This window comes from Felis catus, chromosome C2 (assembly GCF_018350175.1).
Source record: "Felis catus isolate Fca126 chromosome C2, F.catus_Fca126_mat1.0, whole genome shotgun sequence".
Lineage (NCBI taxonomy): Eukaryota > Metazoa > Chordata > Mammalia > Carnivora > Felidae > Felis > Felis catus.
Window position 1 is genome coordinate 74992077 of NC_058376.1, and position 16312 is coordinate 75008388.

At 40.7% G+C, this 16312-nt stretch overlaps 1 protein-coding gene across 1 annotated transcript in view; it reads left to right on the forward strand.

Annotated features, from left to right (window-relative positions):
* LOC123380052 (ATPase 13A5) overlaps positions 1-16312 on the forward strand; it is a 92131-nt gene that overhangs the window by 45429 nt on the left and 30390 nt on the right. Inside the window, 4 exon segments of the mRNA XM_045037321.1 lie at positions 4005-4077; positions 4901-5029; positions 12342-12512; positions 14846-15003. Coding sequence (XP_044893256.1) covers positions 4005-4077; positions 4901-5029; positions 12342-12512; positions 14846-15003 — 531 coding nt within the window.

Genomic DNA, 16312 nt, shown 5'->3' on the forward strand with positions numbered 1-16312 from the left:
AACCCACAAAACCGTGACATCATAACCTGAGCCGAAACCAAGAGTCGGACTGTTAACTGACTGAGCCAGCCAGGTGCCCTTGCAGTTAATATTTGTTAACAAAGGCTTATCAGACCCAAACTCTAAGGGATCTTGTAACATTATACAAAATGGGCCAGTTTCCTGAAACTATTTTTGCAGTTTAAATCACAAATGCTCACCAATCAATATTTCTTTAGCACAATTTGTAACGGGCTCCCCCCGTCTGTGACAGATGTGCTTGTGTGGGGCATGGCAGCCCCTAAAATGATACGCATGTGGTTGTGGTGTCCTCCCACCACCTGAGACGGAGGGATGGGGACAATCAGGGAGGTGAAGTGACTTGCTCAGTAATAGTGGCTATAGATCCCAGCCCCGGGTTTCCTGATTCTACATCAAGTACTTCACACTGTCCCACGGAGCAAAATCTCAAAGAGACCTATGAGTTTCCTTGCAGCAGTAAACGATTGATAATTTTATTATGAAAATATTTGGGAAAGGGACTGCTAGAAATGGAAGGAGCATCTACCGTCATTTACAAATCATGCTAAAGAAATAACAGCTTTTGAAAATTGCAAGAGGGGAGATGTTTGCAGGAGTGGAATAAACTATCTTTCTGCATCTACTGTGGCCCCAAATCATGCAGCAAAGAGAGAGGCACCTTGCCTACGCCAAGAAACACCCTCGGCAGCCCTTTTCTAACAAGTTTGGTGCAGGTATGAGTGTAAATTGAGCTGGCACTCAACTGTATTTACACTGAGCCGTGTTGCATACTCTATTGCTGGCTCCACAGGCGGCCGCTAGAAATAGCACTGAGAGTATCTGACCCATGGTGCCTTGCCTTTAGCCATCACTGAGCTGGGCTCAAAAGACACCTGAGTTAGTGCCCTCATTACTCATCTCTGGAGGAAATCCAGCCACAGCAAACACAAGGACACACAGCAACAGATGCCGGAATAATAACAATATGCAAATTAGTCTTGGAAACTGATCCTGGTCCCACTAAACCGGGACTGGAGAAACCAGAGGGGCCTAATGAAAATCAGGCAGCGAGCTTCCAAATCACGGCAAGCATCATGGCACCTGCTTTCTCTTAGCTGGTTGGTTGTCATAGAAACCTGTGTGTGTAGAGTTTCTGGGTACATTAGCTCAGAGAGGAGGCTTATATTATCCTTCTCCAGTGTTGTTGGGAGACGTGGAATAATTCAGTTCTATTAAGTAAATATTTGCTGAGGGCCTACTATGTGACAGACTCCAGGGGTACATAGATGAGTGTTTGGCTCTTTGAACCACCTGCCTCACACAGGAGACCTGACAAGAAAACGGCTGTAATGGAATTGGTCATACACTAATACAGGCGGAAACACAGGGAGAACAATGAATTCTTTCTGAGATGTTAGAGACTTATGGAGTGGAGATGACGTTTGAGCCAGACTTTATGTGAAGGATTAGGAGTTTGCTGGTAGAAAACCTGGGTGAGCATTCCAGGTAATAGCTTGAACGAAGGCATGGAAGCATGGCAGGTTTCGCAGAATGCTAAACCTGATGAATAAATCCAGCTTGATGCCATAATGATTTTTGAGAGTTAGAGCATTTTGAACTTATACTTCGCCACTTCCAAATGTGTCGATTATCATCCTCTTAAGCTAGGGTGAAATTCTCATGGCAGTGACTAGAAGAGTTTGCTAAGCAAGAAAGTAACTTAAAGAAATTTATGACAAAGGAAGGTTATTTATCTTCTTAAAGGAAAAAAGCTATTTTCAAGCACTTTAGGGGAACATATTCATCAACAGAAAAGGCTTTAGAGTCAGATAAACCCAGGTTTTACTGTCAATCTTAATACTTAGTAAGTAAATGAAGACAAGTTACTTTAACATTTCCAAGACCCTGGCTTGTTTTTGTTTTTTTTGTTTTTTGTTTCTTTTTGGTCATTTTATTTTGCTATGTATACATTGGAGACAATAACATCATCATAGGATTATTTTGAGGAGAAAAAAAAATCAAGCAATACATTTCAAGTGCTTACAACAGTGCCTGGCACGTAGTAGTTGCTTACTGTTTTAAACTGTCTAATAATAATAATAATACTGTGAGCCATTTATAAACCCCAGGTTATTTCTTCTATGAAGTCTTAGGGGCTTTGACTAAATCTCTGATATGCAAAACATATCCGTATCAGACATGTTGAGTTTTGAAGGAGCTTGAAAATGATTCAATTCAATGTCATTTGTTTACAGAAAGAACAAGGAACATAAAGTGAAATTTCTTATATATAGGTACATGGCTGGTTAGTGGGTAAACTTGACCCACGACTCAGGAGTCCTGAATGAATCCAGTGTTCTTGTCCCAGAACCACGCTGACTTTCTCGCTATTACCCATCAGTAAAATGGATGCCCCAATAGGCAAGCCTCAGAAAGTCAAGTTAGGGCAATGACTATGTACCTAACAAACAGCAGTACCATTTCTTCCACTCAGTTGGTCCAAATGATTGAAGTGTTGCCTTTCCTAAAAAAAATGGAGTAAATAAGAAAATGTTGTGTATAAATAGAAACACCAAATTTATTAATTTCTCTCAAGAGGAAAATTGTGTAATTGTGTGTAATGTTTATCTAGTGACATTGGCTACCTTAAAAATCATCAAGAGGGCAGACAAAAATAATTTACCCTATCATCTAAAAGGGAAAGTTTTATACTTGAATTAGGTTAAGCTATGTTTAAAGTACTGTTGACGGTATTCAGATCTCTTCTACTTAGAAGTATCCAAGTGATGTCCATACAGAAGGAGGCAGTGGCTTCCAGGGATGCCCCTGCCAATGGCGTCGCCTACAGTCAGTGTATGGAACTGTGTGGACAATTTACCCTCACTCTTCTGCCTTCCTGTCTCCTGAGTTATCCCAGTAGATGCTGCCTTCGCTTCTCCAGGCTGCTTCCATTTCCTCCACTTAGCACAGGGTGGTATCTAAGTGAATTCCACCCTAAGCAAATCTTCCAAGGGGATGCTTTAGACAAAACAATGCTGTTTTTCCAACAGCAACTTTCTTAATCATTAACCCTTGCTGAGCTCTTACCATCGTAATGAGTAATATCCAAAGGGATAACTAAGAGAAGCATTACTTAAATTTTGAAAACCCTCTAGAAGAGGTACTGTTAATATCTCCACTTTCAGATGAGGAAAAGGGAGTTAACTAAGCTGAATAATGCCTAAGGGGAAGCACTAGGGTTCTGGAGCATCGTGGCTTCAGTCTCCAGACTGACCCAATGGGAAAATGCACCAGTTTGTAAAGGAGGGGATAAAATTCCACGTAAGATCAAAACATAACTCAAATATTCCCAGGCTACGGGGCGCCTGGGTGGCGCAGTCGGTTAAGCGTCCGACTTCAGCCAGGTCACGATCTGCGGTCCTGGAGTTCGAGCCCCGCGTCAGGCTCTGGGCTGATGGCTCCGAGCCTGGAGCCTGTTTCCGATTCTGTGTCTCCCTCTCTCTCTGCCCCTCCCCCGTTCATGCTCTGTCTCTCTCTGTCCCAAAAATAAAATAAAAAAAAAACGTTGAAAAAAAAATTAAAAAAAAAATATTCCCAGGCTTTTACAATGGAAAGATCAAATTCATTTTTGTTGTTTTATAGACAGGGAAACGGGTACCGAGAGGGAACCTAATCTGTTCATGGTCTTGTTCTTCCCTTGTGTCATCGTGCGCCCTTAAGAAGTACAACCTCGGGGACTTAGCGTTGGTCCTTGGGGACAGTGGTTGTGCATTATGTGTCCTGGAATTGAAATAGCACTAAACTAATTACCATATTTGTTGCTATAAGTCGGGGGTTGGCTGCGGTAGGGATTGGGGCAGGGAAGCAGAAACGCTAAAGTAGAGCTTGAGCCTTTGCCCAAGGAGGTTTTGCTGTGTGACAGGCTTGGTATTTACAGTATTGAGATCATGTGGTTTTCCGGTTATGGACTATCTGATACTTAAACGTTGACTTTGAATTGGTAGCAATCAGTGAAGCTGCACAACCTTGTGGAGGATCACAACAAAGTCCAGGTTACAGTCATGGTAAAGGACAAAGGTACATGATATGTTCTGCCACCTTCAGCATCCTGATATTTCAGAGTGGAATCAGTCCCATTTGTTATTGATTATTAGTTGAGGAGAAAACCTTTTCTGATGAAACCCAGGACGGAGGCTAAAGTAAGGTAAATAAGACTTTTAAGATGACAAACTTAAGGAGGAAAGGTCAGGCAAACGCTGACCTGCTTTTCCAGGACCCAGACAGTGAGCACCTCACTGAATTTTGTACCCTGAGTACCTTGCATGCCTCCTCCTGATTGAACCATTTTGACCCAGTGTCTGAGTCGCTTCCAACTCCCTTTGCCTTCCCATATTTCACTCACTGGAATGTTACTGGGTAAGCTTTCTTGAGGCGTTTTGATTTCCCCAACTAATGATCCCAAACAGACCTTGAATTCTAACACTTCAATCTGTTATCCAGAATCCAGACCCGAAGAATGCTTGTAAATGGCTGACTGGACTCAGTATTTGCTCTGACTTACCCTGGGTTGGGGTGGCCATGGCTCTCTGTAAGGAGCAGGGAGCTGCAGCCCAGAGTAGCAGAAACTGGCTGGGTGGTTCATCCCAACAAGTGCCCTCCTCCCAGTTCTCATCCAAGTGCTCATCCAAGTGCTCATCCCAACAAGTGCCCTCCTCAATGCCCATCACCCACTTTCTCCTCCCCTGCAACCCCCATCAACCCTCAGTTTGTTCTCAGTATTTAAGAGTCTCTTGTGGTTTGCCTCCCTCCCTCTCTGTAACTTTTTTATTTTTTTCCCCTTCCCCCATTCTTAAGTAAAAACAGGAAAAGGTCAGCCAGTCACGGGAACTTTGTTGTGTAGGTTTGCAGAAGCTGGAATCCCATCTCTTGGTTCCTGGGGATACTCTTATTCTTCCAGGAAAAACTTCATTGCCATGTGATGCTATCCTGATTGATGGAAGCTGTGTGGTGACTGAAGGCATGCTCACAGGTAAGCCATTGCCACGGAGCCGCTTCTTTCCTGTCCAACATCTCGGCCAAGAGCAAAGCAGATCAACATAGCCTTACCTGCCTGATATTAAGATATTGAAAGATAGGTGAGGTAGACACGGCTAGGCTATTCATGCAGGTGAAGACTCCATAAATGCAAACGGGATAAAATGTATCCCGTTTATATAATGTATACCCGTAATACAAGAATCAAATGATAATAAATACAAAATTAGAAGAAAAGTCTAATATATGTGATTGGTTAATTTCCTGATGCGTGGGGTGAATAAGATCCTTTGGTTCAGAGGACGGTGAGAGAGTTAGACTACTTGATGCACGATGTCTTCGTAAACATGAGCATGGTTTACACACCTATCCAAACAGAACACAACTGGAAACCACCAACTCTTATAATTGGCAGGATGCAGAGATTTTATACAGCCCTGCTCTCTGTAGATGGAAAATGGAGCCCCAGTTTTTGCTGGAAGAGTATTGAGTTGAACCTTCAGGAAAGTCGGTGTAACATTCTATTCTTTAGAATTGTGTTTCCAGTTGATCCGACCAAGCAGAAAGCCAGTTTTCTTGTAACAACGGTTTGAACTGTCGTCCTTGCTCTCATTTGCGCTTTGTAAAGTTCACTTGAATTTGTGTAATTAGTAAGGCACTATTTATAAAATATTCTTGAGGCAAAACCAAAACACATGGGACATCATGATGAGAGAAGAAACTATACAACAACACAAAAATAGAAAGTATGTGTCTTTCGTGCTTACAAATTGTTGTATTTTTCTGTTCCCAAGTTGCTAAAGACAGGAAAACACACACACACACACACACCTTTTTAATATCACCTAAATGTAAAGAGAACCATCGATTCCTAAATTGTTCAACACAAGCAGATTTCACATTAAAAATGGGTCTGCTTAATTTAAAATTGAGACAAGGAAATGTAGTAAACATAACCATGCTCAGTATAATTACAAAATGCCCCTTTAGTGTGTTGAAATCTAACTGCTTTATAATGATAGTGATGAGGATTTGCATACTGATGATATCTTTCATCTGGAATGTTGCCATAGCACCCAACATGCAAACCTCAAGCCCAAGAAAAACTGGCCTCCGAAACCAAAGGCAGCAACTGTCTCACATTTCCCAGCAGCCTGCCAGTGAAGAATGGCTTCTCTCATTGGTGACAGAGCATGGCTGTGAGAAAAAAGGGAAGGAGAGATCGCAGTGTTTACTCCGCTGGGTCTACTGACTGGGGTGCTTGGTTCTTGCCTTACTTCTGAGGAAAACTCAGAGAAAGAAATGGTAGAGATGGCAAACAAAGCTGCCTTTCAATGTGCAAAACTGACCTAAAGTGATCTTAAGTAGTGAGTGGCTTTTCTTAGGTCTGCTTCTAGAAAAAGAAGGTCACCAGCATTAATATCTGTGTAAACTATGTACTGGTAAAAATCCGTTTTAGAGACAGACACATAAAACAGAAATATATTTCTTTCTCATTGTTTTCTTTGGAAAGATCTAAGACCATCATACTCTAAATACTTTATTACATAGTCTACATAGATCTGCCCACTCACGTATACATTTGCAAAAAGGATCCTGATTGAACAATAAGATTATGCTTAGATTTCTGAAACTGCATATGTCTTCCTCGAGCATTTGTCCAAGAATGTGACCCAGGTTTTTTTTTGTTTGTTATTTTGGGTTTTATTTTTTTGTCCCATGTGCAAACCAGTCTTTCGTATATATAGAAGTCTTTATTTAGAAGAGAAATAGCAAATACTCCAAACATCTTTAGAGCAATGAATGTTTTATAAATAATTTTTATAATAATTTATAAATAATTTATAAATAATTTTATAATAATTTTGTTTTATTTTTTTGTCCCATGTGCAAACCAGTCTTTCGTATATATAGAAGTCTTTAGAAGAGAAATAGCAAATACTCCAAACATCTTTAGAGCAATGAATGTTTTATAAATAATTTTTATATCTCACTTCATCATAGGATAAACAAATTAGGAATTATTATAATGCCCAATTTACAAATGAAGAAATGCAGGTGAGAAGGGACCAGACTGCCCAGCTAGCCAGTATCAGGGCTGGAGGTGGTATTTTTTGCTCCCAGACATGAGGGGTCACCGGAGTGAGGAGGAAGCAGATTCTAAGAGGGGTAGAGCTGACATTCCTTGTGCCTCCTCATCTTTTTCTCTCTACTGGGTAGTCCTGCCCATAACACACATCCATTGTAGGGTCTTCTTCATCCTCCTCTCAGCCTCGTCCTACTGCCATAAGCTCAACTATGCAAGAAACGTAATCATATAACTACACTTACCTTTTAATTTTTGCTCCAAATCTTGCCATCCTTGAAAGTAAGCAGTGTTGCAAAGTATCTGGTCCAAGTCAGACAGTTGTCCCCACCAGTTGGCAGGTCTCCTGACTCAAGTCTGGCTACTTGAAGTTGTGCAAGGCACTGGGGAGGTGGGTCTGGTCTAGGGCAGCCCTGCTTTCTGTTGCTTCCACTCTGCTCTGGGCTTGAAAAATGTCCCAAGCCTATCTCCCTGTAAAAGGAGGCCTACTGATGCCTCTTGCTCTGTTTTCACAAACTTCTAGGGTCTTTCCTTACCTTACTTTTGTGCCAGCCCCTTCTCTCAAGTACACACAACATCTAAGCTTCTTTTGGATTTTCTTCCAACTCCCAATCTAGGGATTTTTATGTAGCTAGAAAAGTAGTGGAGGGAAGGCAGGTGAATGGGAGAGCTTTGTTCTTATTCTCATGTAGTCTCTAAAATTCATGGTCAAACTTACGAATGATGTGTAAAACCCAGAAGCCAGCTATCAACTTCTCTATCCTTTCTGCCTCTGGAGGCAATGGGCTCCTTCAAGATCTAGCTCCTCATAAAGTGGTCAAGAGGCAAAAGGGAATACTGTGGGGGAAATTATGTTAATGCCTGGAAACTTTCTTTTGGCACAAAAGCTAATTTTTCTTGTTTCTTATATGTATTAGGCACTATGCTAATATTTTACATATATTATTTCATTCAACCTATGACTCCATAAGGTGGGAGAATCTGAGGGCCAGAAAGGATAAGTAATTGGCCTAAAGTCACACAGCTTAAAAGTGGTAGAGTTGCTATTTGGATTCATTTGTTTATTCATTCATTCATTCATTCCACAAATGTATATTAGCTCCTATTCCAGAAGCTCTACTATGTGCTAGGGATACAACAGTGAACAAGGCAGATAATATTCTGTCTTCATAGAGGTGATGTTCTAGTGGGGACAAAGAAAACATGAAAATAGGTAAATGACATAAATTTCCAATGCTTATAAATTCTATGAAGAAGCTAAAACACTCAAACCCAGGCCTTTTGACCTGGGAGCCTCTGCTTGAAACTACTGCTCCCTCATTCACTTAGAGGTGATTATGGCAGAGAGTGGCAGGATTCATTCACTCTGCCACAATCCCCTCCTTCTCCCTCTACTTATAGAATCAGCGATGTATTTGAATCGTGTGTGTGTGGTGGGGGGAAGTATGCAGAGATCCCAGTTGGGTACACAGAAATTTTCCCAAGTGGTGATCTCCCATTTACATCCTGTCCGACAAGCTTATAATGAGTTAATAAGTCTTTTCCCTCTTCCTTTTTCCTTTCCTCCAGTCTCTCACTTCTCCTTTTCTTTCAGTTATTCATTTGCCCATCCACTTATTCAGTAAAGGTTCAAAAATGCCTCCTCTGCGCCAGGCACTGTGTTGTGTGCTGGAGTCACCAAGACAAATGAGAGATGGCCACTGCCCTTACACAGCTCACAGTCTAATGGCCCCAGAAGTAGAAACGAAGAAGGGCATGGCATTTCAAACACTGCTTCCATGCAGAGGCACTGGCTCACTGGGGACAAGGGAGAGAATCCCGCTCCACAGCACCAGGACTTCCGGGTCCCAAAAGCCAGGTGAAGTGGATGATGAATGTTTTTCCTTGTGAAACACTCTCCGGGCTTCTTAGAACTCCATAGATTTGTAGGCAAATTGCCCTTTCTTGAGATTCCAAGAAAGGCCAAGCATGAGGCTCCTTATTAATATGTGAGTAGTGTAAAAGAGACGTGAAAGTCATTTCTGTGTAAAATCATATCTGATTTCAATGTTATCTTTGGAACATTATCTCCAAATGGCTTCCATGCCTGGTCGATTGAATGTCTGCCTGCCACGAATGTCATTGGTTGTGTGTGCAGAAACTATCCACTAATATTAGTCTATGAATATATAATGGATTAATAATCAGTGATTCATAGGCAGAAAAACATTAGAAATTATCTCTAAGTATCTGCTTTCACAAAGGTAGATTTCAAAACAATGTGGTATGATGATTTGTCAAAATGTCCTATCCCTTTTCCAAAGCCACTTAGAACACAAGTGGTAAATCCAAACAAAGGCTAAATATCAAACAGAGGCTAAATATCATAATTTTTAAAGACAATGAGTTAGAGACAATGCCTGGCTAAAGGAATTTCCTGAGATTATTCAAGATCACTAATAAAAATTGTATGGCTTCTTGCACCTTAGGATATAAAAAATGCACCGTGTAGAAAACTAGTTTTGAAAAACCAATCATAGGAAAACCCGGGCAATTGTTTTTATTCAGTTCATCCAGGCATTCAGCAAAAATAAGTCTTTTCAACCTATCACATACCAGCAAGGAAAATGAGGAATATAAAAAGTTATATATGTCAAAGTCCTTGCCACCAGTTATTACCTAGGAGAGATAGAACCTAGATTTTGTAACTATAATCAATAGAATACTATTTCCAAATTAGAAATATGACATGTTATTTTGCTAATTGAACATTTAGCAAAAGACTGATGGAATTTTAAATTCATTCTAATGCTTTTTAAATCTGGGAGTGAGGAAGTTATTAGCACTTTTATTTTTATCTCTGAAATGTATCCTTTTGAACTCTGAGCTAATTTTCTTTGTATCTTAAATACCCTGTCTTCCCACCATCAGGGGAAGTAGAGGAATGGTACCATCAAAGAATACATATATATGTATAATAGGATATGCAAGTGGCCTAGATTAGCTGGAGTGTGTAGGAAAAAGAGCCAGTGATGCTCAGATTGTGGTGGCTTTGAAAATCTACCAAAAGAGTTTGCACTTGAGACCTCTCCAAAACTTACCCTATGTATCTCTTCATCCGGCTATTTACCTATATCCTTTACCAGATCTTTTAACAAACTGGTAAATGTATTTCCCTGAGTTCTATAAACTGCTCTAGCAAATTAATTGAACCTAAGAAGGGGATTATGGGAACCTCGGATTTATTAGTCAGAAGCACAGTTGACAATGTGGATTTGCAATTAGCATCTGAGGTGGCATGGGAGCAGTCCTGTGGGACTGAGTCCTTAACCTGTGGGATCTGATGCTATATCTAGGTAGACAGTGTCAGAATTGAATTGAATTGAATTGAGTTGAATTGAATTGAATTGTAGGACAACCAGCTAGTGTCACGGAATTGCTCGTTGTGGGAAAAACCCCACCCATATGGCATCAAGAGTGTGTGAGTGCAGTAGTAGCCTCATAGCAAAGGAGACACATAGGAGGAAGGACTGGAGGTCTTTTCCAACTCAAGAGGTCAAGGCATATTGTGGGTGAGATACTTTTTCATAAAAAAGAAATATTAGTTCTACCATAGACTCAAATTATTAATATTAAAATGGTTTTCATGTCAAGGAGCCAATCCATTGGTAAGGCAGCCACCACTAGATATCCGTGATTGCTAGTGAAGCCCTTGGGACCCAAACGCAAGAGTCCAAGAGTTACTTGGTGAGACATACTCATGGAGAAAAGCAGTAGGAATTGGGGAATCAGACCATGAGAAGGCAGAGCACGGGAAGAGGAGGAATCAAAGGTGATTCCGAGACTGTAAACCTGTCACTCAGCAAAAGGATGATACCACAAAGAAAAAGTCAGGAGGATGTTTAGTGGTAAAAATATTAGTACGGAGGTGCCTGGATGGCTCAGTCAGTTAAGCATCTGACTATTGATTGTGGCTCAGGTCATGATCTCCCGGTTTGTGAGTTCAAGGCCCGCATTGGGCTTTCAGCGCAGAGCTTGTTTGGGATTCTCTCTCTCCTTCTCTCTCTGACCCTCCCCCACTCTGTCTCTCAAAAATAAGTAAAATAAAAATTAAACAAAATATTAGTATGGATTTTAGGTATGTGGACTTAGGGATGCTAGTGGAATATCCAGGTTGGGATGAACAGCCCACCATTGGGAAATAGAACAAAAGCACAGGAGAGAGGAAATGAAGATTAGACATTATCGATCTAGCTATTTAATTAATTGTTAATTAACACTTTAATCGTTAATTAATTAATTATGTATTAATGAGAATGGAGCTGAGATCATCCAGAAAGAAAAAAGAGAGGCCCTGTCTTGTTATATTGGTTTTTATCTTTCACTGCAAGCTCCACAAAGATCATGAAGAACATTTAAGAGGTTTTATGAAGGCATAATTTCTCATTCATCTCTGTACTTCTAGGACTGCTTACCTCTACCCTTACACTCAATGTCCCAAACATTCTCAACCATTTTTAGTGCCCAGGGCACAGCATGATCTTTCTCTCACTTCTTCCAAGAACAATTTCCTTTCCTCGATCTAGTTGGCCTCATTTCCTTTTGAGTTGTCATTTATTAGTTGTTCTGGAAATGTTTCCTGGTCTTCTGTTTGGGTTAGATCTTCAGATCACCCAGTAATACTACCCAAATCCTTACTTTAATCATTTATTTACTGCTATTTACTGGCTTGACTCCCTGGGCTTTCTGAGGGCAGGATTTCTGTCTTGTTCATTATTTTAAGCACCTAGAACAGTGCCTGGCACAAAATAAGCACTTAAAAATATTTGTCAAGTGAATGGATGAATGGGTTGATAAACAAATAAATGAAAGGCAAATAACAATAGCTATATACTTGCTTTATAGCTCCTTAATTACCTAGCATAAATTTGGGCTTAAAGAACACTTGAGGGGACAATTAGGTGACAACTATCTTTGTTAAAATGGCCTGCTTTTTAAATTACAACAGCAAACCATGCAGACCAGGTATGGAAAATATAGGTGGACCTTAAATAAATATGTAAAATATAACCAAGTATACCACTGCTTGCTTCGCCAGCATCCTTGAGAAATCATCTGACCCAGGAAATGGGCATTAAGGCCTGAATAGCTATGGTTTGTATATTTTCTCAAAAGTGTCAAGCACCAGCTCTGAATAACTACCTGAGTTCACACAGAATCAACAAAATACAATCTTCTTTAGGAGAAAGCATACCTGTCACAAAGACGCCACTGCCCTATACGGAGAACACCGTGGCCTGGAAATCCCACAGCTTGGAGGACTATCGGAAACATGTCCTTTTCTGCGGGACAGAGCTTATCCAGGTCAAGCCGTCTGGGCAGGGGCCAGTGAGAGCAGTTGTTTTGCAAACAGGTTAGTAGATTCCACTTTTGTAAATGTAGTTCCTGCTTAGAGGTGGGGGAGTTGGATTGGGGAAATTTGGCTTAGGATTATGGAGTTTGCCACCTTCTGGTAATAACAGTCATACTTGTTTCTAGTCAGATCCATATTTATTCTAAGTTGCCACTATTTCCAACCTCACTGGTTCATTGTTAAAACCGTTGTCTAAGATGAAGTACATTGATGATACAGAGATGAAATACATTGCCTCAAAGGCAAGACTGTGTTCTTGTTTGTTTGTTTTTTATGTCCCCCGGCTTCTTTCCTTTTCCCTCTATACCAACTCTAAGTGATTCCCAAGAAAAAAGTTCCAACCATTATCACTTGAGGACTTTCTCCTTTCAAACTGCTGCTTGCTGGGCTGTTATTTCCAGGTCCCTGCTGGATGCCTCCCTCTGGGTTCCCTACAGACACTTCAAAGTCAAGGCATCGAAAGGACTTATCCTCCTCTTTCTGTTGACAGCATCACCATCTAGCCGGTCTGTCCACATCACCTTTAGCTTCCCACTTTCTCCCGTACCAAGTAGGACACCACATCCTGTCAATTCTACAAATACCTCCTGAGTCTTGTCTCCCTTTCCTTCATCCCCACAGTTGGTGTTTTGTCCAGGCCTTTCATCATCTCTTGTCTAACCATTGCAACAAAAATATTCTCTTGACTGTTCCCTTTCAGCTTTTGCCTCAAATACTTTGCCTTGTCTTTTGTTCCACCTCCCCTTGGATCTGCCACCAAGTCATATTTCTAAAGCAGATTTTGAAGCAGTTTACACACACCATGCTCAAAAAGTTTTCAAGACTACTAATCTTACTCCCGGTCTTTCACAGGACATCACACAGCCAACACTACCCCTGACCTGTGTTTCTGCCAGCCCACATATGCACAGATCCAAAACCCACCTTGCACTTTGTTGTCTCTATGTGTTAGCCTATGATTCAATTGTTCTACCTGATTTTTTAAAATTAAAAATATCAAGTTTTGCTTCAAAGGGGTCAGTGGGCATGAGCTAATGAATGGAATTCATGGGAACCACCTTATCTGAGCTTGTAAAATGCTGAGGCAACAAGCTAGAGAAAACTCTGCTCTTTTTCTCCAAAGCCTACAATGCCATGTTTGAGGAGACTATATGTTTACCAAGCAGTGGGATTAAGGCGTGTTTCATACAACAGTGGTTCATATCTAGTAGCCCCCCTTTTGTTGCCAATAACTTAGATTTTAATGAAGATCTACTAAGTGCCATGCCCTGAGGGCTAAAGAAAAAAATTAGGAGACATTCCTTGCCCTTAAAGAGGATTGTGGTCTGGTGCAGGAAACAGTGTGGAGTTAAAGCTAACTAAACACAGAGCAAACACAGTTTTGTTGCCAATAACTTAGATTTTAATGAAGATCTACTAAGTGCCATGCCCTGAGGGCTAAAGAAAAAAATTAGGAGACATTCCTTGCCCTTAAAGAGGATTGTGGTCTGGTGCAGGAAACAGTGTGGAGTTAAAGCTAACTAAACACAGAGCAATGATAGATGTCACATGATTAAGTGTTACAGGGACCCCAAAGAGGGGGAGAAATTATTTTTGATAGGAAGTGTGGGAGTAGAACTCTGGAAATATTTATTTGATGAGGCGGCATTTTGAGCCAAGCCTGATAGGATGGGAAAGATTTAGCCAGTCCTAGCAGAAAGCTAAAAAAACATGCTAATCTATTTCTGCAAAACACAAAAGAAGGACTGTCTTGGGGTTTTCTGAGAGAAGGGAGCAGTAAAGAGGTAAGTCTAGCAACATAGGAGTATACTGAGGTTGACAGGATCTAGAATGCCGTGCCTAGAAATTTTAACTTTATTGCAAAAAATCAGGGGTTCTGGAAGGTGTTCGGGCATAAGAACGACATGATCAGAGGTATATGTGTTTAAGAAATTACTTGTTTTGTGCTTTCCTTTTGTCTTCATTTTCTATTATTTTCAACACATACTTGAGCTTTATTGTCTTCTCTTAGCAGCTCGTCTTCTCTGGTGACTGTCTGTCAGTCCTCAGTCTTCTTTTCCTCAATCTTATGCATGAGTGAGGAGCTTCACTGTGTGAGCCATTGTAGCACTGACTTCCAGAGCAAGAGAAATTGAACAAGGTTAAGTGAATACCACTTATTGTTCCTAGTGACTTGTAGGGATAATAAATGTAAATATACTGTTTGCAGTGATGTCTTCATTCCATATTCAAATGACACTATTAACCAATCCTTAATTCAATGCAAATCGTTTTGGGTTTCGTGGTAAACTGTATTAAGGGAACTTACTCCACCTGTGATTACCTTCATGCAGGTTACAATACTGCCAAAGGGGACTTGGTGAGATCCATCCTCTATCCCCGACCTCTGAACTTCAAGCTATACAATGATGCCTTCAAGTTTATAGTGTTCTTGGCCTTCCTTGGCATTGTGGGTTTCTTCTATGCCCTTGGTGTATATATGTACCATGGAGTAAGTACTGGGGGTAAGGCTTTTTAATGACATAGCTTTTTCAAGGATCCTCACCTAAATCAAAAGGGTTGGATAAGGTTATCTCTTAGCCCCATCATTCTGTGGATCAGTTCTGTCCAATAGAACTTTCTTAGATGATGGAACTATTCTATACCTACATGGTCCAATTTGGTAGCCCTTAACCACATGTGCTTATTGAACACTTGAACCGTGGCTAGTGTGACCAAGGAAACGAATTTTCAGTTTTACTTCATTTTAATTATTTTTAATTAATTTAAGTAATTTAGTGATTTGATTATTTAGTTAATTTAAATTCAAGTCACCATATGTAGCTAGTGAAAATTGTATTGGATGGCACAGCTATGAAAAGTTGCAAAGTTCATGACTTCTTTCACCACTTGGATGCGAAGTTACTTCATGTGTGGCATTGGTAATACCGAAGCCCAAACATCCTCAGAGGAAATAGGTGTTTCTCAAGTCTGATAGAATGGAGAGGATTTAGTCAATCAGATCAGGGAGGAGAAAGGGCATGCTAGTTGGAGTGAGAAAAGGACAAAGGAAGAAATGCAGATGGGTCTTCTGGAACCAGCAAGCAACTGAGAGATTAAGTCTAGCAAGGTAAAATGGGTCACATTGAAGGGGTTCTTGAATGCCGTGCCTAGAAATTTGGATTATTTGAGAATGCTGAGATATTTGAGTGTGTACATTGTCTAAGGCATACCCAACATACCATGTACCCAGTGGGTTTTTCTATGTTCTGTTAGGTTCTAAAATAGAACTGACTGTCCACTTTTACAGAACTATATGCTGCACGGATCCCCACTTCCTTTTAAACTTCATAGTGGTCTGGTTTTGGTTTGTTTGAACATTTCTCTTAATAGTTGTGACGGCTGAAGGAAGGGTTCTCACAAATGACCTCTGAGGTCCTTTCTGGTCCTGAGAGTGTGATTCTTTTGTGAACTGTGTAATCTCTTCTTTAAGACATACTGGGATGTTAGCAATGTGGGCTTATTGGGAAGAAGAAAAAAAAATGTAAATAAAAGGGTCCAAACATAGGTATGAAACTGGGTATGGGTGACTTAATTACAATGCCCAAGTTTAGTGCATTCTATGTGTGTGTTGTCGGGGAGAGGGGTAAATATTGATGGACAGAGTGACGAGAATTTCCAGGCAGTGTTCACGCTCGTACTTGAGCTCTGGGTAGTCATTTCAGTCTGATATAAGCCTTCAGGCAACATTTCTAGGTCAGGCAAAGACAAAGGAGGCCAGGGCATATTGGCACCCCTAGAATGGACCCTGGAAAGAGCTG